Genomic DNA, 23,801 nt, shown 5'->3' on the forward strand with positions numbered 1-23,801 from the left:
CTGCCTTAACTCTCTTGGGTATGGAGTTCACTAGAGCTTCACAGGTTGCCCCTAGAATCCTCTTCCACTTCTCCATGATGACATCACGGAGCTGGTGGATGTTAGAGACCTTGCGCTCCACCTTCCGTTTGAGGATGCCCCACAGATGCTCAATAGGGTTTAGGTCTGGAGACATGCTTGGCCAGTCCATCACCTTTACCCTCAGTTTCTTTAGTAAGGCAGTGGTCGTCTTGGAGGTGTGTTTGGGGTCGTTATCATGTTGGAATACTGCCCTGTGGCCCGGTTTCCGAAGGGAGGGGATCATGCTCTGCTTCAGTATGCCACAGTACATGTTGGCATTCATGGTTCCCTCAATGAACTGTAGCTCCCCAGTGCCGGCAGCACTCATGCAGCCCCAAACCATGACACTCCCACCACCATGCTTGACTGTAGGCAAGACACACTTGTCTTTGTGCTCCTCACCTGGTTGCTGCCACACAGACTTGACACCATCTGAACCAAATAAGTTTATCTTGGTCTCATCAGACCACAGGACATGGTTCCAGTAATCCATGTCCTTAGTCTGCTTGTCTTCAGCAAACTGTTTGCGGGCTTTCTTGTGCATCATCTTTAGAAGAGGCTTCCTTCTGGGACGACAGCCATGCAGACCAATTTGATGCATATGGTCTGAGCACTGACAGACTGACCCCCCCCCCCCCCCTTCAACCTCTGCAGCAATGCTGGCAACACTCGTACAACTATTTTCAAAAGACAACCTCTGGATATGACGCTGAGCACGTGCACTCAACTTCTTTGGTCGACCATGGTGAGGCCTGTTCTGAGTGGAACCTGTCCTGTTAAACCGCTGTATGGTCTTGGCCATCGTGCTGCAGCTCAGTTTCAGGGTGTTGGCAATCTTCTTATAGCCTAGGCCATCTTTATGTAGAGCAACAATTCTTTTTTTCTTTGCCATGAAGTGCCATGTTGAACTTCCAGTGACCAGTATGAAAGAGTGTGAGAGCAATAACACCAAATTTAACACACCTGCTCCCCATTCACACCTGAGACCTTGTAACACTAACGAGTCACATGACACCGGGGAGGGAAAATGGCTAGTTGAGCACATTTTGGACATTTTCACTTTGGGCTGTACTCACTTTTGTTGCCAGCGGTTTAGATATTAATGGCTGTGTGCTGAGTTATTTTGTGAGGACAGCAAATTTACACTGTTATACAAGCTGTACACTGACTACTTTACATTGTATCAAAGTGTCATATCTTCAGTGTTGTCCCATGGAAAGATATAATAGAATATTTACAAAAATGTGAGGGTAATTAGGTAAGGTAAATTACTCACTTTTGTGAGATACTGTATATATTTTGCAATTTATTTTATTATAATTCTTTTTGGGCAAAGTTAAACATGTTGATTAAAATCTCATAATAGCACACAGACTTCCACTTCCGTTAGCGACGTTGCTAAGAGACGACCCCAAACAAAACGATTCCATGGCAACCGATAACAGACGGTTAGATTTTTACAGCAGCCGTGTTGGTCAAAGAAAATTATTGACCTGTTTTAAATACCGTCATGGCTTTACCATTTCTACCCGGGAATTATCCCAATAAACAAGTAAGTTTTATATATTTGATTTATTCCACACAAATGTTTTGACTTGACACTTTGCTTGTACACAGCATGAAAGTTAGACCTAACGTCTGCTAAGCTAACATGATAGAGCTAAATGAACGTGTATTGAACATTATAACGAGCTGTCTTAATTTTAATAGAGATAAGCGTTAACTCTAGAACCACCTTGTGTTGTCATTACAAGGATATCACAGTAGTTAAACCATAAAACAACTTGTAATATTTAAATATGCAAGCACACATTTACTCAGAGCTCTTAAAATTAAACCAAAATAAACTGTGTAACCCCAAAGGACAAGGTAATGATTTACCATCATGGGTGGCCTTTGACAGGTGTCAAGTGACATGTGTCTTGAGATGGATCAGTTTTTACCACTGTTCCAAAGTTACCAATACTTTGTTTAAGATGCTTATTAGAATTAAACAAAGATACTGAATGAAGAGTAGGTACGTTTAAGTTATTAAAAACAGCACCTCTATCTAGCCACATTTCATTACTACTTATTTTGATGAACGTCATGTTAGGAGAAGTGTGTAGCATCATGCTCATAGATCTGCTAATTCTAAATAAATAGAATTACTGTATTAGTTAATGTAATGATTGAAAGTCCATATTACAGTGTGGTTTCAGAGATGCTTTCTCCTGTCTGTGCCACAGCTGGGGAAAGAGAGATTCCATAAATCCCAACATTTTGACTATTCCAACGGAGTCCCTATGCTGGTGGGATCTGAGAAGCCAGGCATTGGAGGAGAACTTTTAGTCGGCCAGAGGATTAAACCAAAATATTCTGTCTACCCCAAAGGACAAGGCAGTGATTTACCATCATGGGTAGCCTTTGACAAACAGGTGTTGAAATTGATCAGTACTTCCCTGGTTGCACACACATTTTTTGTTGTTGTATGGATTACTAGTCATATGGAATGGTCTGACATTTAAACAAATTCCAGCTAACACTTAGCAGTGGCTGTAAGCATTTATATTTTATATGCAGTTGCAGCTAATGTATGGTGTTGTTTATTATGTCACTACAGTATAACATGACAGGTGGATTACGTTACTGGTTAGGTTGTATTTAAAGGATTTTACTAACACTGCCCTAGCCCTAACATTTGCATATCATAACCCTAACCCAATATATTGAGCTAAACAGATTATTTGATTAGTCTCATTCACAAAATGCCTCTTTGTCCCTCCAGGCCTTGTGTTTTGAAGCATACTTTCAGGAAGCTGTGCCTGAGACACGGAATGAGACATACAGAATCAGAAAGTGTAACATCTACTTCTTCCTGGAAGATGATACCATACAAGTGGTGGAACCAGAGTACAAGAACAGTGGCATCCCTCAAGGTTAGAAGGGATGATTTGTCTGTTTGTGATACCACAGGAAAAGTCTTGTGAGAGTGAAAATGTTTTATTTTTCATGTTATTTTTTCTGCATTCAAGATTTCATAAATTCATACATTTCATTGGACATGATAAGCAGTTTAATACCTGTCACTTATCATTGCTGTGCTGTTGTTCTTTGTTGCAGGAACACTTATTCGCCGCCATCGCATCCCACTGCCTCCCCCAGATGATGACCTGTTCTACAATGTCTTCCATTTCAACATCAACCAACAGATGGTGCTGTACTCTCGCACGTTCACTGTGACCAGCTGTGACTCTTTCACAAGGAACTTTCTCACAAAGCTTGGGGTCCGCCTAAATGACCCTACAACTGTACCCAATGACCCCTACAGTAAACTCCGGGAGCAGGTTGGCAGATTTTTATTTTCCTAAGAGATTCTCATAAGAATAAAATGGCAGAATCAAGTATTATATCGAACACAATAGTAAAGAAAAATCCATTATAAATGATGAAAATCATATCATATGTGGAGTTACACTTTTTTCTGATCAAGGGGACAACTAACAAACATTTTCACCGAAATTATATCCATAATTTATGTGCAATGTTAAAAAGATATATTTTTTTGGATCTTGTAATGTTTGAAGCAACTAATCTTTTCAGCACTGCTGCCCTTTTGATGATACTGAGGTCTAATTAAAAAACACTGATAAACACTTATAATTGCCAAAAATAAAAATTTAAAGCCTCTCATGTAATAATAATAATAATAATAATAATAATAATCTTTATTTATAGGCCACTTTTCTAAACCCACGTTTCAAAGTGCTTTACACAAAGCAGCAGAAGAAGACATGGAGGTCATATAAGGCAACAGATACACAATACAATACATTTAAAGTATCTTGGTATTATAGTGAAAATAACCCTTAACTCTGAGGCAGTGTCACAAGCAGGAGGCCGATCAGTAAAATCAATAAAACCATAAAAACAGAACAAAATATTAAGTCACCAGTAAAAATGCGAACCATATGTGATACCGTTTATTGATTCATCTTATTTCACATGGTTCCTCGTCCAGGTTGAGCAAAATATGAAGCCACTGCGACCATATGAGAGGCGAGACACACTGAAGCAGTTCCTGGACAATGACCGAAAAGTCCTGCGCTTCTACTGCTTCTGGGATGACACAGAGAGCATATTTGGGGACCCACGGGAGCTCATAATGCACTACTTCTTGGCTGATGACACCATAGAGATCCTGGAGGTTATCACCCCAAACTCTGGGAGAGACAACGTGCCCAAATTCTTGCGCCGCAGCAAACTACCTAAGGTGAGGCACCAGGATAGGAGCTGCTCAAAAAGTTTGTGACAACCATGGCAGAGGAAAGAGGAGGACTGATTAATATTTGTTGTCAAGGAGAGGAAGGATAAAACAGATCAAAACACAGAGCCTACAGGGAATGCTAATTCCTGAATACTTCAGAATTCAAGATGGGAAAAGTCAGAAAATGTGATAGATCCTCAAGGGTTCATGGAGTACATGAATTTTACATTTGTAGATGGTTATTCCAAACCTTGCAGTGCCTCTCTGTTTCTGGTTGGGTGACTTCTTTTCATCTCTCTCCCACCATCCCTCCCTTCATCGAGACCTCATTCAGTCTGACAGGGCCGCTGTTGCATCCAGTCTCCCTCAAGCATTTTGGCTTTTTCTCCCAGTAACTGACTGCAGCCTAATTCATCTTGAAAGACAGCCAGGCCTCAATCAAGTGTGTGTGTGTGTTTGTGTTTGTGTATGTGTGAGTTTGTGTTTTCAGTCCAGTAATTTTGTTTGTTCTGATGCCTTTTATTAAATGTCAGCCCTAAAGGTTGACCAGAATCAACCATCCAATGAGAAATCACCACGCTCTTAATGACAGATCACATCTTTACTCCGCTCTTTATTCTGATAGTATCTCTCTCTCTCTCTCTCTCTCTCTCTCTCTCTCTCTCTCTCTTTCTCTGTCAGTTCAGTTCAATTAAATTCTGTTTAATTCAATATGCTTTATTGGCATGAATGTCACTGTCATTGAGCTCAGTTTTATCAAATCAAATTTATTACACTCTGATAATATTATATTTGTCACATTTTAATAGGAAGTGTGTCAATGTCTCTACCTCACCTATGGTGCAGTGAACACAGACTCTTTCCTCTGTTCATAGCCATGGGCCACTTTCACACAGATAGACTTTGACTCTGACAAATGGTCAAACTTCAGATAGAGGTTGCACAAAGCAGTTCTTGACTATCTTAAGTCAGACTGTGGTTTAATGAATTCTGCGTAAATTAAGACTTTTTTCCATATAAAAAAAATTGCTGACAGAGGAACCACATCCAACTACTGAGCTGCATTTACCCCATCAGAAAATGTTTGTTTTTTGGAAGAATTTAACAATTATTACTTCACTGTGGTCTCTGAAAACTCCTTCCCTTCTCATTGCTCTCACCATGACAATGTTAGCAAACCACAAATTATGAGCCATGTTTTCCTTTTTTTTTGTTGTTGGATGTTACTGGTCATCGCAGGTGTCATTGATTGTTGGTAACATTGGATTTAGGCCTGAGTTAGCCTGGGTGTAAGGTGTCCAATGTGTTTGGCTTAAAATGAGTCTGTCTTTGTTTTAGTGACACAGTCTTACTTGCATTATTCTAAGTCTATGAGACTAAATTAACACTACAGACCAATCTGAAATATCTTTGTGGAACTGGCCCCAGGACTTCCTGTGTTGTCCTCTCTCTATGGTTAGACTGTGGTCACTGAGTCTGTATTTGGTCAGGATATTTCTCTGCTTTGTGTCTGACAGTGAAGAGATCCTCTGCCAATTTATATCTGGGGCCAGATAGCAGTAAAGTTTCTTTTGAGTTTAGGTTTGATTTGTCCAATGTTCCTGATAGGCATCTTTATGAATATAAGTCCCTGGTTTACACCGATTAGCGGTTGGGCTGAGGTTGAATAGTATTGGGTGATATTTGATCAGTAAGTCACTGGACCAGCTGACAGAAGGGACTCCTTTCGGGGTTCAGTTGTTGGGTTTTGTAGGGCCTGAAATCTGAATTTGAGATGTAACCACAATTTTTCTGTTTTTAATGTTAGTAATTGGTTGGTAATGGCCTAATTCTGCCCTCTGTCTATCCTGTGTCTGCATCCATGTCTACATCCAGAACGGTGCTCAGCTATGTGAAGATCTTGTATTTTCAGTGTTTTTAGTGTAATAGGTTCTCCTTTTACCTACCTGTTGCTGTTTGTTATTTCTTTGCAGCATCCAGAGGCCCAGATGAAGCAGCCCGGACAGATCACAGACCGTACGGTGCTCAATGTGTTTGCCTCCCCGAGTCAAGGAAAATGCTACATACTGGACAGCCTCAAAGTATGTCCTGTCTCAGCCATGCCCACGCTGCAAACATGCTGACATGACAGCAAATGAAATAAAGTTAAGAATTAAATGTTATTTTAGGGGTCACAAAGAGAGGGAGACTCTAACCCAGAGGTTACAAAACAAGTTATTCTCTATGGTGAATAGGTTTGGTGACACCTTTGTCCACTGAAGTTAAATTTGTTCTGATTCCAGTTAAATTAGTCATTTATTTATTAGACAATAGTGTGTGTCCAACTGTGTGACAGCAGTTTGGGAAGACCCTTTCCTGTTTCAGCAAATTTTTGCCCCTTGCACAAAACCATGAATCCATAAAGTAGTGGTTTTCTGAGCTTGACTTGGCCACACAGAGGCCTGATCTCAGCCTCATGAACTGACTGTGAGCCATGTCTCACTGAATGGGAGTAAATTCCGCAACCATCTTTCAGAAAACCCTCCCAGAAGAGTGGAGAGTGACAGAGTGGCATATTAACAGCCATAGTTTTGGAATGAGTTGCCCAATACTCACATATGTATATAATGTTTGGGTTGTACCTGGACGCCATTTTGACCCCACCAGGTTAATTAACAGCAGTAAACATACTCAACATACTCATCATGTACATTTAGTTAAATTCAAAAAGTTTGACAGGTAAAATAAAGTCTCAGTTTAGTCTTCACCCTCTGACTCTTCCTTCCTTCCCTCTCTCTCTCTCTTGCAGACAGGATCTGTCCATGAGGAGTTTTATAAGGACTGTGATCTGACTGTAGGTGGGGAGGTGAATGTGTTTGGCAGGAGAGTCATCATCGCCAACTGTGACGACTTCACCAAAGACTACTACCGCTCCAAATACAGCATAGGTACCAGCATGAACGTATAGTCGATTGGTTGATGTTTATTATTTATTCCAGTAATACAAAAAAATCAATGTAAATCAGTGTAAAATAGGCAGCTTTGAAACATCAGTTCAAAATGTGGATTTTTGATCTTTTGTAGACTAAATTACTAATCAAAAAGTATAAACTGATTTACAGCAAAACAATTTCATAAGTGTTTCATCTGTGCAAAAAGGAGCAGCAGTTTGACATTTTACTTTGTAACAAATTTATATGGATTTAATCTGACAGATAACTGTCACTAATCCCTGCATTGCATTAATCTGAACACTTGGGGGCAGTAAGAGCAAGCACCAGCAAGTTAAAGTCCAACAAAACTAATTCTTGAGACCAATGGTACAGGATACCTTTGTTCAGAGGATGAAGTATTTTTTATCTAGAAATTGATTTAGATTTGATTTGATTTTTTTCTCCACAGAACTGGACTGAACTCTCTCTCTGGCCTGTCTAATATTGTGTTTGTCTCATTCCATCTGTGGTCAATGGGAATTAGATCAGCACCACTGTCCCCCTGACATAAGATACTCAGGCCCTTTAGCATTGGTATTTCACCATGCCTCCACAGTTAAGGGCACTGGGGACCACAAAAGGCACACTGCTCCCCAGCAGGGGAAACCCAAGCTGGCCCTGGATGTTTCTGCCACCCTGGGCAGGTTCAGGGGTTTGCAGCATTAGTCACAGTGGTAAACCAGGCGGCGCCCCCGTGACAGGCCACTGTAATGGAGGGTCCTTTCTTAGTCTGAGCAGTAAGAGGTCATCTTAGGGTTACAGTCAGACCCAGGCTGCCGTGCTCCAGCATGGATGGATTACCTGCTGCCCTCTGATCATTTCAGCTCTCCTCCTGGGGTTCTTTCTTCTAAGTGTTTTGTCTTTTCATTCTCCTTCATCCTCTCAGAGGACTTCACCCCAATCCAGTACAAAGCTCCAGCTGCCCCTAAGCCCCAGAGGCTTGTGCCCCCTTACAACGGTTTTGGCTCAGAGGAGGACTCGCTGAGCTCCTGCCTGGGCCTGCTGCCCAAGCCCCCGCAGAAAGACTTCCGAAAGTTTATACAGAAAGACAGGTTAGACAAGTTGTAGTCACAGTCACAATCAAATTACACAGTGAAAATCTGTGTCTGTGTGTTTTGGTGGTAGACCCCAGTTCTTGTGTGTATGTCCCGCTAGATGTGGCCTAGACAGTAATGTGCTGAACTTCCGCGCCAAGATGGTGACCACCGATCCAGTTGACAGAGAGAGGGTGTTCATCATCTCCTTCTACCTCTGTAATGACTCCATCAGTGTGTTTGAACACCCGCAGAAGAACTCAGGTAAAAACGTTTGGACCACAGCTGCACCATAACCGCTCCCCAGACATGAGATACAAATCTTTTTCTCTCATGGTAAACATTAGGTTTGTCAGATTCAGTTTCAGTATCCAAAATCTTTTGAAAACAGATGAAACATTTCATCTGTTCACAGACCTACTTTTTCAGGGATGGAGACATTCCCATCGATGTAAAACAATATGTCATTGATTTTTTTAATAGTGTTAGATGAATAGTATGTGATGGGTTCCGGGAAACATAAAACCATTTAAAATGATGTAAACATGAGTACAATTTTAATTCAGTTTACATTTAAATGTAGTTACAAATTTTGCCAACAAGATATAAAAATAAATGCTGCTTTTAAAATATTGACCAATGACCAAGTTGCATGTTAACAAAATTGATTTTCCATGAAGCAGAAAAAACAAAGTTTGCTCTGGCTAAGTAAAATGAAGAATTGCCTACGCTTTCATCTGTCCCTCTCTCGCACATTGTGCACCAGGTGTGCTTGGTGGTAAGTTTCTGGAGCGCGGCCGTGTAAAGAAGCCTTGCCAGGAGCTGTTTAAGAGCGAGCTGTCTGAGTACTTTAAAGCTCAGGATCTGTACGTGGGAGCTACCCTCTGCCTCAACAATAAGAACTTCCAACTTCTGGATGCTGATGAATACACCTTCAGTTACATGGAGAAACATGCTGAGGAGGTAGGGAAGGAACTGAAGGACAAATGTGGTTTTGTTTCAGACGTTTTGCTATCACAAGCTTGTTTTAGGGGTGATCTTTGCAGCAGGTTGCTATAGCTAACATGGTTACAGTCTGGTTCAGGAACAGATAACCAGATCTAACCTCCAAAACATCACCTGTTTGGTTTCTGTGTTTCATTGTCTAAAGTTCCCCAAAGCCAACGTGGGCAACATCTTCAGTAAACTACACTCCATTCCAGAGGAGAAGCAGAGTGAGATCAGGAAGTTTCTGACTCTCAGTGACCCCAGCAACACTGGCTTCATCCCTTATGAATCGTTCAGGTACAGTAATATAGCAAAAATAAGTGTAGTTCAATCTGTCCAGTATGCTCCCTCCCCCTGAATGACGTAGATGATTACCACCCAACACAACGGATGTAAATATTACAATAGGAAGTGTCAAAAGAAAGCAAAAGAAATTCTTTACATACTAGCTTTAAAGTTAGGGCTGTGAGATATTGTTAACTTATGTGTGGTATATTGTGTGTGCCACTGCAGGGGCCTGCTGATGGGCCTGGACTGCAGCCTGTCAGAGCATGAGGTGCTGGTGCTGGGCCGACGGTTTGCACAGCGTGAGCAGCCTGGGGTGGATGTGGGCTTGATGCTGGCCGTGGCCCAGGACCTCCTCAAAAAGAAGCACTTTGAAGAGCTCCCTGAGATGGCCAGAGCCTTCAAATATCACGACCGACAAAAGTGGGCGACACATATGCCACACACACATGCAAATGTTAGCTTAAGACAAAATACTTGTGCAACAGACACACACAGGAACACACACAGGCAGATAGCGTCACAACAAGACATCAATCGTGCTGCCACTGGCCCCATATCTTAGAGCAACGATTAGTTCCAGCAGTGAGAGAGTGGAGCATTGGAACCAGATGAACCCTAAAGACCTGTATGGCATGTAGCTCTGCAGGCCAGAGGACACACACACACACACACATACACACACACACACTACCTCTGTCTCTGTGTGTCTGTGTCCCTATATGCAGCCCCCCTCCCTTTTTTGTGCATAAAATCACATGTTTAAAGCACAGTACATATTACTGCCTGTTTATAGGTGGTAGACCTTTAAAATGGGCTGGGTTGGCTGAAACGGTTGGCCAACAGTGCCACAAGGTCAAGCTGACTTGTCTGTTTATTATAGCTGTGTTGACACCCTCAGTTAGCGTCAGATTGTTCATCAACATCCCTGTAATGAAGATGGCATGACAAGAATGAGCATCCGAACCGAATGGTATTACTGTGGAAAACAACTGGGGTCTTAGAGGACAAACATCCTGTTTCACATGCACACATTGTCTTCATACAAATTCAGTATGAGACATTTTTCTATAAATAATATGTTCATTATATATCATATCATATGATCATTTCCAGCTCTATATTTTGTTTTTTTAACTCCATTAGAATAGCTTTATGTGATTCACCATTTTTTTAAAAGTCCTTATTTATCTTAAACTGCCTGTTATGCAGACCACCACTTAAGCCTCTGACTGAAACGGGCAGTATCAGCTCACACCTCCTTAAAAGCCCACTTACTTCTTATTGGCCGGATGCCCCAGTAATATGCTTCTGCTGCACTAGAGGCTGCACCTTGAGAAATGTCAGGAATACGATCTTAAGGTTGTATTTCTTGGGCCCTCATTTTCCTCTACAGCGCCACCTAGCAAATTGGTTAGGAGTAGGGTTAGCATTGTTTTACACACATATTTAGAACAATTTGGGTTTCCTGTATGGTGGCACTGCCACAAAAAACTAGGGTCCAAGAAATGCAGTCCTAGGACTGCAGACCTGAAAGTCTGGAAGATGCGGCCTCCCACCAAGGGGCAGCGCACCCGGTGCTTGTGAGCAGGTGTGGAGGTTCTGAAAAACTAGACAAAACTAAAACTAGTAACTAGTAATGAAAAGTAAGTCGCAGAACAAAACTGATTGGAAATGGCAACTTCTTAAATCCATCTGTGCATGTTTGAGTCCAAATCTGATGGAATATGAGAGTGTACAGCATGAACATCTGCAGCAACAACAGCCCTGTTCAGACCTGGTATTGAAATCCATCAAGGGTAATAAAAGGCTTCCTGGGCCACATTAAAGGACCACCACTGACGTCCTCTGCCTCAGTCTAATTAGTCCTGCCACAGTTACGGAATGAACTGAAAATATTATACTATTTCTAATGGATAGAACTTTATTTCATTGTAGTGCTGTGCACAGTTCATTGATTTGCTCAACCCCTTCATACCACTCTCTCTGGCCCTGTTCGGACCTGGTATTTATCCATCCTGCGTGATCTAATCGCAAGTGGAAAGCTCTAAGTATAGGTGTGAACACACCCAGGATGCATTGAGGATGCATTTGAGATCCGATCTCTCAGACCACATTCGGAGGTGGTCTGGGCCACATGTGGCCACATTCTTTTAGCAGTGTGAACACAAATGTGTCCTAGGCTACAATGAAGTACCACCTCCTCTACTGACATCTTCTGCCACAGTTTCATAATGAACGGAAAATATTTTACTATTTGTACTGGCTGAACCCTAATTTCATTGTACAGCTTTGTGTAGTGCATTGATTCGCTCAACCCCTCCACTGTCTCTCTCGCTGCTCTCTCTCACTCATACACACACACACATACACAGAAGCACATTGACATCGGACCCGTCTGTCCGATTGGCTAAAAACACCACATAGCTGTTTATTTGCATATCAAACAGGGAAGTGAGATCCAATCACAAGTGGTCACTCAAGACACATGTGGAGACACATTTTAAAGGCAGGTACGAACAGACGTACTCAGAGATGACCACTGATCGGCTCAGTGAAGACACATGTTAATACCAGGTCTGAACAGGGCCTCTCTCTCACTTGCTTTCTTTCTCTCTCACTGACGCACAGATACAAACACACGCACACACAGACACATGCACATTAACAACAGACCCTGACCCTTGTCTGATTAGGATTAGGATTTCTCTGTTCATTAAATACCATACCCATTAACTTCTATTGTGTGACATAATGGTGGATTTATTCTTTCAATCACAATCCATATATAAACACTTTTCTATACATGCCTCTGTTAATGTGGGAAATGAGCTAAAAAGCCGACTGAAGTTGAAATCGTGTGCTGTCAGAAGATACAAAAGCTGATGTAGTAACTTTGAGTATCACAACTGGGGCTTCTTGGCTTTTTATCTTATGTTGAGTACCTGTGTCTCTGCTTTCCTTTGTGTCTCCAGAACGGGTCGTCTCTCCACCAAAGAGACAAGGACCATCTGTAAGGCCTTCCAACTTCCCCTGCCTGAGAACCTGCTCAGAGGTCTGCTCAGCAAGTAAGAATGATTGAAGTATGAATGATTCGTTTTCACTTGATTGTAAAGTATAGCCCAATTCTTTGCACAGATATTTTTCTTGGCATGGTTATAAAAATATCTGAACCAGCATTTGGACTGAACACCACAACAAAATATGCATTTGAAGTAGTGCGGATCAGATTCATATAACTCAAGTGGGAGCTGTTGTCTGAGATTTTTAAATAGTATGTACCTGTTTCTAATTTGGATGCATTTCTGCTGGAGATTTGCAGATGGGGATGAGATTGACTACCATGCCTTCCTTGCTGGCATTAACTGGTTAGAGCACCCTGCTCCCCCAGTAATGGCTGAAGACATCTTAAAGGTAAGAGAGAGGAATGACAGAAATTTATTTGACACAAAACTTTATAAAGGAGACTGGCTCAGAAAAGTACAGTTAGTTCATTCGCGGTGTGTGCACGGATTTTTTAATAGTTGTAATTGAAAATCAATCCACATTTCACCCCCACCTGTGATGACTCAGTGGAGGAGTGAGCCAAAAGCAGACTGAAATGAGTGGGAAGGGGTGGTCTAATAGGCAGGACGACAATTTATTGTGCACGGGAAATGACTTGAGAGAAGAACAGACACACACATACACACACACACACACACACACACTGATTCGGTCCACTCTCATTTTATCCATGCAAGCCTTCCCTTTGTTGTCATGCCACAGTGTATATCTCTCCCGCTCACCTGGTTCTGCTTAGACTTGGCTGTAGCAAAGCATGTTAAATCAGCATTACATACAAAAAGATACAAATGCAAGAGAGAAGAACAAAGGAGCTATTTCCTTCCTTGCTGACCACCTCTGTGTGTGTGTGTGTGTACGTGTGTGTGTGTGTTTGTGTGTACTTGGCTTGCTATGGTCGTGTAGACAAATTAGACCATCGTTGTGAAGACATTTTGGCCTGTCCTCACAACTTCAAAGGGATGTTTGATGTGTTTGCTGGTTAAGATTTGGTTTTTATGGTTCAGGTTAGAATTAGATCCGGGTTAGGGTTAGGGCTCAGCATTTATTGTAATGGTTTAGGTTAGAGTATGGGGCTAGGGAATGCATATATCATTGAATGTCCTCATAACTATAGAAAGGTTGGGTGTGGGTGTGCGTGTGTTTGTGTGGCAACGCAGTGCTTACTTAAAGGTCCCATATTTTACTCTTCTCCTGTGTTTTATTTGAAGTGTTAATATCCATAAGAAGATATATTTGTGGTTTTAAGAACCAAAAACCATCTCAGTGTAGTTTTACATCTCCTCTCTCAGGCTTCTCTCTAGTAACAACAGGTCAGTGAGAAAACAGTCAGCCAATCAGAAGAGAGGCTCAGATCCTCTACTCTATGAGTAAACACTCATAGAAACCAAATCCTGCAAGGTTGGATGGTGGGTCCAGGTGGGCTGGGCTTGGGGCATGGCTGAGAGTGGTGACATCACAAAGTTACAGAAGTCCTGACGGCTGGTTTTAAGGCTGTGTGCATTTCTCTGTGGACTGAGGCTTTGATCCTTTTACAGTATTAACCTAGACCTGCTTTATAATCAAAAAGACATGGACGTCTCCCATTACACAATGTGGGACCTTTAATTCTCCATTTGGTTTCCAGCTCTAAACTAGTCACTCAGTCTCGCTCAGCCACTCTGCCCTCCTTAAAAAGCTCCAAGGTAAACCCCCTCCCCAGAGGACTGAAAAAGGCCTCTGAGCCTTGTCGTCTTTAAAGGTGTCACAAGTGTTGTGTCTCATAGTGAGAACACAACAGTAATGTCATGTCGACTGACCCAGGTTGACTGAGTTCTTCTCGGAAGAAGTCAGTCAGTCTAGGTCGTGTTGCCAATTTTCTTATTACCAGTATTATTATTTTTTTCTTTTTTTTCTCTGTTCATTATATTTAACAATCTTGGGACGGATTCCTGCTTCCTGCTTTAAAGAAATAGCTAAATTACATTTGGCCTCCAGTTTTAAGAAGAAGTTCTTTTGTTTACTGTGTTTAATCAGTCTAATGGAGGTTAAAGGCAGCCATGATTTTTAAAACTTTAAACAAAGCAGTGTTATTTACAAAGCGCACTTGATACACACTAAAAAACTTAAGGTGCTTTTCAAGTTGTATAAAGTATACAAAACAGAGTAACAAAGGCATAATAAAGGAGAGCTGTATCACAGAGAAACAGAAACAGAGGTAAAATATTGAAAGGACAGCAACAAATATTAAAACCAAAGCAAAGACTACAATAATAAATTACTGGCAATACTGAAGAAGTATTTTAATGTTGTGTTGTGACTTGTGTGTTCCTGATGTCTCCAGTTTGATGTGAATGCGAGGTTTGACGCCGGCGAAGCTGCAGTGAAAAACCTCAACTACTCTGCTCTCCTGGAGGAAGTGTTCAGCTTTCCCCCCAACAATGGTGACCCAACAACTGCCACCACAACATAGTCACACAGTGGGAGGTGAAACTGCCTACAAACCTACACTACGAACACTACTCATTCCTCAATTAAAGAACATGGCACATCAGCTTAAACCTGCGTTTGTGCTTTTATGTTGTGTCATGGTGGAGATGTGTAAAGCTACACGGGTGTGGGATGGGATGTGTGTGAATGATTAGATAGTTTGTTTTCTTGTGTTTGAATAATGTGGCAGTAAAAGTGTGTTCTGATGTCAGTTAAAACGTGGCGGGAAACACTCAGAGAACACAGATGCTTTTTTGATGTGCTTGTGTGTGAGTCTGCTTGTGTGTTTACACAAGCTCGTGAGAATCCTTCTGAGACACGAGGCAGCAAAGCAGAACCACATTTCAGGTCTGGCCAGCGTGTGCTCTCACACATTATGATTAGAGGGCATTACACTGTATCCTCCAGCACTGTTCTGAGTTGATGAGCAGGGAAATGGCCCTTGGAATAATTGATGTGTGGTTTATGTTGACTATGCACTGGCTACATCTACCAACAAGACAGAAGCCTTCAACATTGTCAGCCCACAGCTGTGGAAACTATAGATGGGCTGTAAATGAGTCCAAAAGCCAGAAAATGTATCCCGGCTACAAAGACCTCATATGTTTATCATCAGGGTGAAGTTTCACATGTTACTGTGGAAAAGTAAAAACAGAAAGTAGACAAAAAGAATGGAGCTATTTTATGTCCTTTTTCTCTTCATTATTCTTTACTACCTGTTTGAGATACTTTGAGGCTTATTGAAGCATCATTAGTTTATTGTTGATAATAGTTATGTTTGATAGTCTGTTTGTTTGTCAGTAGGATTACGTAAAAAGTACTGAACTGATTTGCTCTGAACTTGGTGGAGGGCTGAGGCCTGGGCCAGGGAAGAACCCATTTAAGTTGCATATTGTACCAAGTGAGATTTCCATTTTTTGATTATAAAGGAGGTCTATGTTCTATATTAATACTGTGAAAGTATCAAAGCCTCAGTCCACAGAGAAATGCACACAGCCTGTATTCAGAAACTGAGCATTAAAAAGAGCTGTCAGGACTTCTGGAACTTTGTGATGTCACAACAAAGCAATCACTGCTCTCAGCCATGCCTCAAGCCCCACCCACCTGGACCCACCATCCAACCTTGCAGGATTTGGTTTCTCTGAGTGTTTACCTGAAATCTGTTTTATTTTTATTCAGTCACTCAGAAAACAGCCAGCCAATCACAAGAGAGACTCAAAGCCTCTCTTGTGATTGGCTGACTGACCTGTTGTTTCTAGAGCTCCAGAGAGAAGCCTGAGAGAGGAGATGTAAAACTACACTCAGATGTTTTTTGGTTCTTAAAATCACAGATCTATCTTCTTATGGATATCAACTCAAATAAAGCACAACAGAGGACCTTTGAAGCAGATCTGGATCATTTACTATGAATTAGATTTTTTTTGGTGTTTGTTGTTTGACATTGGCGGATTTCTGCATTCTGAGCGCCCCTCTAGTTATGGGATTTATTCTCTTATATTAAAAGGATGAAAACAGAGAAGAAGATTGGGAGAGTTTAGGAGGAGTGAGCTCTTCAGAGTTTTAATTTACAAGGAACTCATTATGCGTTTGGCTGTCTGTGTATGGCAGTTTTAAGACTATAAAAAGGCACAGGTTGTTTAAGTTGAGGTGCCACTGTAATCAGAGCCTGCGTTGCAAACTCTAGTAAGGGGATAAGTCAAACATTAGGTAATCAACCACCCAATCCACTCTATGTAACTGTCACACACACACACACACACACACACACACCCCTCCTGCCCCACCCCCTTCACACTGAGCACAGAAACAGTGTATTACATCACCCCAGGCATTATCAGGTCCTCTCTGTCTACTTTCACACATACTAAAATATTAGCTTCCCCAGTCCCCCACCACCAAAACACAAAAGGTGACGTTGATGCAGTCAGCCGTGGCCAGGAGCTTCCTGAGCACATACTTGACCTTTTTTTTGCCCTCTGAAGCGCAACGTGAGAAAGGGAGAACAGTGAGGGAGGAGCCTCAGCACCCCCTCCCTCCTTAAGTTGTCCACCTCCTCCTTCTCCTCCCGTCAGTCTGTCTTTTTGCACCCACACATCCCATTTTCTGCTCTGTCATGCTCTGTGACTCAGCAGACTGAATGAGCTGCATCCTCATCACTGGTCTTTGAAATCTGGCTGCAATAGTATGATGTACAGAACATCCTTCAGTATTAGATAAATGGTATGTTGATTTTTATGCCCCGATTGTTAGGTCATCTATCAATGCTTTCTATTGTCAACTGTGCAATGGTTACTCACTGATTTGTGTTTTAGTTTTTGGACATTGCAGGTCTATGACACAGAGGAATAACATATACGTGATTATGATTATTAGAATATGAGCAGTCAGTTGCTGACATTATGAATAACATCAGTCTTAACCTTTAAAGGTCTAACATTGTATGAAGTGAGATGTCCATGTGTTTTTTGATTATAAAGCAGGTCTAGGTTCTATATTAATACTGTGAAAGTATCAAAGCCTCAGTCCACAGAGAAATGCACACAGCCTGTATTCAGAAACAGGCTTTCAGGACTTCTGTAACTTTGTGATGTCACAACAAAGCAGTCACTGCTCTCAACCATGCCACAAGCCCCGCCCACCTGGACCCACCATCCAACCTTGCAGGATTTGGTTTCTCTGAGTGTTTACCTGAAATCTGTTTTATTTTTATTCAATCACTCAGTCAGCCAATCAGAAGAGAGGCTCAAAGCCTCTTGTCTTGAGAGAGGAGATAAAACTATATTGAGATGGTTTTAAAACCACAAATATATCTTCTGATGGATATCAACAGTTCAAATAAAACACACAAAAAATGTAAAATATGGGACCTTTCATATAATTTTCTGTGTCAAATATTAAGATACTAAGGTGTCTGGGTGTCTGGGTGGTTGAGTAGCTGATAGCATAACTGTGACATTCCCGCTTCAATTCTAGCCAGTGAGCATTTTTTGAGGCCAAAATGTCATAAAAATATGCAACATTTATATGAGGTTTCATAAATGTACCTGACAGTTTTATTGATTTTATTGGATTTACTGGAGAGCATTGATATTTTGGGCTACATGTTTCTGTGAAACTTGCTATATCAATAAAGCAGATTTGATTTAAGCTGAGTTGAGTTGAGATAGCAGCCTACATGCTGTAGGAGAGGCCATTGACTCGTCACATCAAAATTCAAGAAATCATTTCGCCAAACTTAAACCACCACGTTGATGAACATGTGAATCGAAACTTTGCACCAAACACGGGGAGAAAACTCTGATGAATCACCCTCCCTGATGACTTCTCCTTTCAGCACGCAATGTTTTGTTGATGTGGTTTGGGTGTTGATGTGACTTTCTGTTGTCTCTCTGTCCCTGCTCAGCAAAAGCAGAACACGAAGGCTTGTTGTAAAGAATCTCTTGTTTTGTCCTCGTTCCACTTTACTGCTGTTCTGCTCGGGACCACTGCACTGTAAAAACTGATATACTGGAAGGTCATAAATGTCTCCTGGGTTAAGCGGATCTCAGTGTGCATGTATGTGCACGCATATGTATGTGCGTGATGGGCTTAATGCAAGTCTGATGGAGTCATAGCTAATCTATGAAGTCTAAACAGATATCTGAGAACAAGAGGGGAAAATATTCTGTTTACTGGCTGTGTGCCTTTCTTTTCTCATGACAACAAATCCTAAACCTGGAAGAACACAAAAACACACACACATTACAGAGCACCTGCGTTCAGATGGTGTTTTTCTCAGAACTGTTCCCCCAGAGCAGCAGTTTTTGGCCCTATAGTTCACTCTGAATAACCTTCTAGTAACTGATATCACAGCGTAAGTCTCATGTTTTAATTTCTCTGCTTCAACTGATTTTTACACAACTTGGGAATGTTTATGAATGTATTTTTAACGAATTCAAAATTGAAAACTTTATAATGATCCATACTAATGTTGCATTCACATGCTCTTCGGATGGTCCCATTTCCCGAGTTGGGAAGTCCCTCTTCCAACTTGTGTGTTCATGTGTTTTTAAGTCACAATGTGGAAACAACATAATGCTACAAAGAATATGTGCTGTATTTTATTGCTCAGAGCATTAAAACTACATGTTGATCATGGTTACTGCCAGTAAATGACTCTTATAACTAATGTAGGTCACACTACGTGGATAGCAACTAATGGTTACAACCCAAAACCATATTACAAATTAAATGACAACAAAAGAATTGATATGCAAAATGTGAATTTGCACCATTACTCAAAAGTTTCTCATGTCAAACAAACATTTACTTTTGTCCACCATTCTTCTGCATATATGATGTCAACAACTCAGCAAGTTGTTTACCAAACTTTTCAATCTGTTCTTCCGAATTTAGGGGGCATTCATGGATATTTTTCTACAGCCATGTTAGCACCTCTGTGAAGCTTTACTTTGTCAGAGCGGTGCAGTGAATTAAATGCTAACAACATTATGTAAATATTCTCACAACAATGCTAACATGTTAATGTTTAGCATTAGTAATCATCATAGAGTATAGTTATGTATACTTAACCTGGGCAACGATGGATATAACTGTATAACTGTTAAAACCAAGGCCCTCAAAACCTCAGGTTTCTGTGAGTAAATTAGGTGTTGTCAAAGTTGTGGTCAACAGGGGCTGTGCTTTGCAACACAATGATGGGAACACACCATCTCATTTTGGTTCGGCCTTTGAGGTCTACAAGGGCTACGAAGGGCCACACCTTCGTAGATTGAGTTATCTGAAGGATGCAGCCCCTGAATTGTGACACAACTTTAGTTGTGCTTATTGCCATGCTATCATTGGATAATTTGCGCTAAACACAAAGCACAATCAGATGATCTAATCAGTTTAGCTGTCTATCAGACAAATTGAAATTTTGATCTGATGATGGTGTTAAATGAAAAATTAAGGGATCACCAAAGTCAGTAGGATACATCGTGTTGGAACAATGAATGTCTTTACAAAATGTCGGGGCAGTCTATGCAATACATGCCAAGAAATTTCACTTAAAGCCTAAAATGTCAACCTCATGGTGCATAGAGAGGAGATGTCATCAAAATTAGTGTGATTCATTGTCTAGGAACAATGAATATCTCTTCAAATTTTACAACAATCCATCCAATAATTTACAATAGTGACATTACAGTTCGAAAACACAAACATTTAAATGATGCCGTCAGTGTAGACACACATTCCTGAGTACTAACTTGGCAGAAACTGGTGTCTTCCTACCTGCTGGCTCCTTATCAGAAAAAAAGTCACTTAACACTGGAACCCGTCACTGCCCCAGGAGGACTGCAGAAAAGATTGAGCAGCCTGTTAAGCATTCCCTGTCTGGGCTGGACTGGAGGCCCTCTGTAACGGCGCTTCTATAAAGATGAAGGGAGTTTAGCAGACTGTTTTTGGCTGCTCTCTCATTCCTGTGATTCCTCAGTGCCTATGGGCATTGGCACAGAGAGAGGGGGTGAGGGAGAGAGGGCTAAGGCTTAGACCCCGCTTTACAGGGTCAGCCACTGCCCCAGGTGCACATGGGGAAACACTTAGCTGCTCTCTCATTGTTCCATATCTCCCTCTATCTCTGTCTCAGAATTTTTCACTTTCTCTTTTTCATCCCTGCCCCCCCCACCTCATTCCTCATGCGATATCATGCTTATGACTATGTGTGTTTATGTGTAAATGTAAATGTGTGTTAAGATCATTAACCTCACAGTGGTTGAACTCACTGAGTCAGCATCGCCATCAGAGAAGTGCAGCGTCTCTTTGATACTGGTGTTTTACTCCTGTTCTAGACTTTCTGAGCACTTGTACCGGCTAACCAAGCTTCGCTCTGAACTCAAAAACCAGACCTGGTACACTCATCACACATCAGTTGTCTTTGGCAGCTGCTGCAACATTGTTTTACCTGGTCAAGAAAAGAGAAAGTTATTCTACACCGGCTATAAATTACAACTATGGGACTATTTTTGTTAGACTTTTGGCTCCCAGCAGAAACTATATTTGCCTGTTTTTCTGTTGCACACTGGTCCACATAAATCTCCCAAAATTATACCCCCCACCCTTCCCCTTCCATTTTTTTTCATGTAGCTCAGAATAAGGCTGGAAATCAATCTTCCAAATGAAGACTGAAAATGTATGTACACCATCTATCAGTCCACAGCTTTGTGCCTGCCACAGATAATACAAAACTGCTTAAAACAGGCTTTCCTGAACTGACGGAAAGAACAGAGAGCTTTAGCTGAAAGCTGACCGAGCGAGATATTTAAGTCTTTGGAAAAGGGGACCAGGGGCCAGTTGCACAAAACACCTTAAGTTAAGATTTTCCTTCAAGTCTGATTTCAGGTTTCCTTACAATAAAATTGCTTGCACAAAACACCCTTAAGTCTTCTTCCATAGTCTGTAAATAAAGATGGGCATAGCCTCCGTGACAGTACCTACAATCTTCATTGTTGGCTTCGCTTGTAAGCCCCAGAGATTGCTTGTCTTTTTCTTAAGGTTTCCATAAAATTTCATATAAGTATTTAAGGTTTTCTCCTTACCTCAGTCTTACACTAAAGGAATTACTTAGTTAACCTGTTGCACAAAAAACTGAAGGTACATCTGACTCTTAAGAACAGCATGACCAAGGTGATAAATCAAGAAAATGAACACATCCCAAGAAGAGCAGGAGACCACAATGGACACTCTTAATGATGAGGAACTGATTCTACATCACAGATTTGACCAGCAGTCAATTGATGGTTTGTCCGAGCGTCTAGATCATTCCACTTCTACAGCTGTGCTCTTCCACCTCCTTTGTTATTAATGGTTGTTCTACAATTTCATGCTACAAATTGTTCCGGTCAGTTATAGTTGAGGTGTTTCATGTTCACAGATCAGCTGTGTGCCAGGTCACCCTCAGAGTTTAAACTCACGTCAAAACAAGGGAGGATGAGATGGCAGCATGCGCCTTTAATGTTGCTAGCTTTTCAAACATGATAACAGGTATCACAAGCTAATGCAAACAGTCTCCATGGAAACGGTGGAATTTTACTGCTGTAAAATCTCTTTTACTGCTGCAAATTATTTACCTTTTGCCCTTAACTAAAGAAACCTTTTAGAGATTCTGTGCAACACCTTTAGGAAACCTCCTCAGCGAAGGAGAAGGTAAACCTTAAGTGTTATACTTAAGTAGAAAACTTAAGGGGTTTTGTGCAACCACCTCCAGAGTTTTACTATGGTATCAGACCACATTCTTGCAGAGCAAAGATGGCTGGTGACACCATATCCATGGGCCTGCGAGTGTGTGACTCAGGTGTGATTGAGCTGAGATGTGACCCTGCCCTTCTAATCCCATTCTGATGAGGAGATGATTCTTGTCACATCAGGTCCAGTCACATCTCAGCTGCTGATGCTTGTGGGGACAGTGTGTTGGACTGCCTACAGCCAAGGTGGGATTTGATCAAGACAGGGACAACTACCACATCACTCTCTCAATAGTCATTGGCTTATACGCAGATGTAGCAAGGGCGCAACCTGACCTGCTGGCTAATCACTAGTTTGAACAGCCACAGGGTAAGGTCCAACATGCTAACTGGGCAGTGACACATCACTAAGATGGACTGGTATCCAGGCTGAAATCTGGATAAACAGTGGAGGGACTAACATAATCTTAAACAGCTGTCACATAGAAACAATATTATTTTGCTTTTTACTACCATCCATTTACCCATTATTGTTACAGAAAGTGAGGGCGTTTTTACAAGTCAGAAAGCTGATTTTGTGGCCGTGTGTCATCTGAGCGTATCCCCTCCTTCTGCTCAATATATCTTCTGTCTTCTGGCCTTCTCCTCCGCTCTCTGCCTCTCACCCCACCTTCTTCCTCCTCTCTCCACATATGGGATTCACATTTGGCTTCGCCGAACATTTTCTTAATGTGATATTATGATACATTATCTGAAGCCATTTACTCCCTGTCACCACCTCTCATGTGGATGCAAGCTGAGTAAAGCCAAGGAGACAAGGTCAGATTCTGTCCAGGTGAGTTATGACCATTTAATTTGACACTGTTTCGCAGTGGTGATCATTTACAATGCCTGAAAGTGTAATCAAAATACAAACGCTGCTTACGTGGGTCTGCTGCTCTCTCTCTCTCCAGGAGCCTGTTGGTGGTGTCAGAGTTTTCACCCTCTCCTGCTGCCGGCTGTAAATTGCCTCTGTTGAAGGTGTGTGTGTGTATGTGTGTGTTTAAGTGTGAGGGAACAGAAGGTGAGAAATTTGGGGGTCAGCCGAGGTCTTTCAGGTAATTGTGCTTCTTAAACTTTTGACCCACTAAGTCCTACTTAGTGTGGTGCAGCTTGCTCCCCTTATTTCCCCTGAGAGTTTTGACTCTGCATACCAGGACACATATGTGTGTGTATGTGTGTGTGCGTGTGTGTGTGTGTGTAGATCTGTGTGTGTGTGGGTGTGTGTGTGTGTGTGTGTGTGTGTGTATGTGTGGTACAATGAGTATCTGAAAATATGCTGTCAGCCTCACACAGCTCATGTTATTCTTTGTCACCTATTTTGGCACTGCACTTATTGTTATTCCCACACCGTTTGACCGCCCTTTTCTTATTTAAACAGGCTATGAAATATTCATTAGTTTGTCATGCTCTGTCCTCCCCA

The 23,801-nt window shown here is 41.5% G+C and overlaps 1 protein-coding gene across 3 annotated transcripts; it reads left to right on the forward strand.

Moving 5' to 3' along the window:
* Positions 1-1,453: 1,453 nt before the first annotated feature.
* On the forward strand, positions 1,454-15,187 carry efhc2 (EF-hand domain (C-terminal) containing 2). Of its 3 annotated transcripts, XM_071484269.1 has the most exons (15): positions 1,454-1,612; positions 2,289-2,477; positions 2,828-2,978; positions 3,163-3,386; positions 4,061-4,312; positions 6,280-6,387; positions 7,095-7,233; positions 8,165-8,330; positions 8,434-8,576; positions 9,079-9,275; positions 9,463-9,596; positions 9,813-10,007; positions 12,560-12,652; positions 12,899-12,998; positions 14,971-15,187. In XM_071484269.1, the coding sequence occupies exons 1-15, from the start codon at positions 1,571-1,573 to the stop codon at positions 15,097-15,099; spliced, it is 2,262 nt and encodes a 753-aa protein (XP_071340370.1). In that variant the 5' UTR covers positions 1,454-1,570; the 3' UTR covers positions 15,100-15,187. The 3 variants fall into 3 exon arrangements, with proteins under 3 accessions (XP_071340370.1, XP_071340390.1, XP_071340380.1); XM_071484289.1 differs by lacking the exon at positions 14,971-15,187 and having other exon boundaries at positions 12,907-12,995; XM_071484279.1 differs by lacking the exon at positions 2,289-2,477 and having other exon boundaries at positions 1,461-1,612.
* Positions 15,188-23,801: the final 8,614 nt, after the last annotated feature.

The sequence above is a fragment of the Trachinotus anak genome, unplaced genomic scaffold (assembly GCF_046630095.1).
Source record: "Trachinotus anak isolate AG129_WGS33_773 ecotype Australia unplaced genomic scaffold, CSIRO_AGI_Tana_v1 ptg000001l, whole genome shotgun sequence".
Classification (NCBI taxonomy): domain Eukaryota; kingdom Metazoa; phylum Chordata; class Actinopteri; order Carangiformes; family Carangidae; genus Trachinotus; species Trachinotus anak.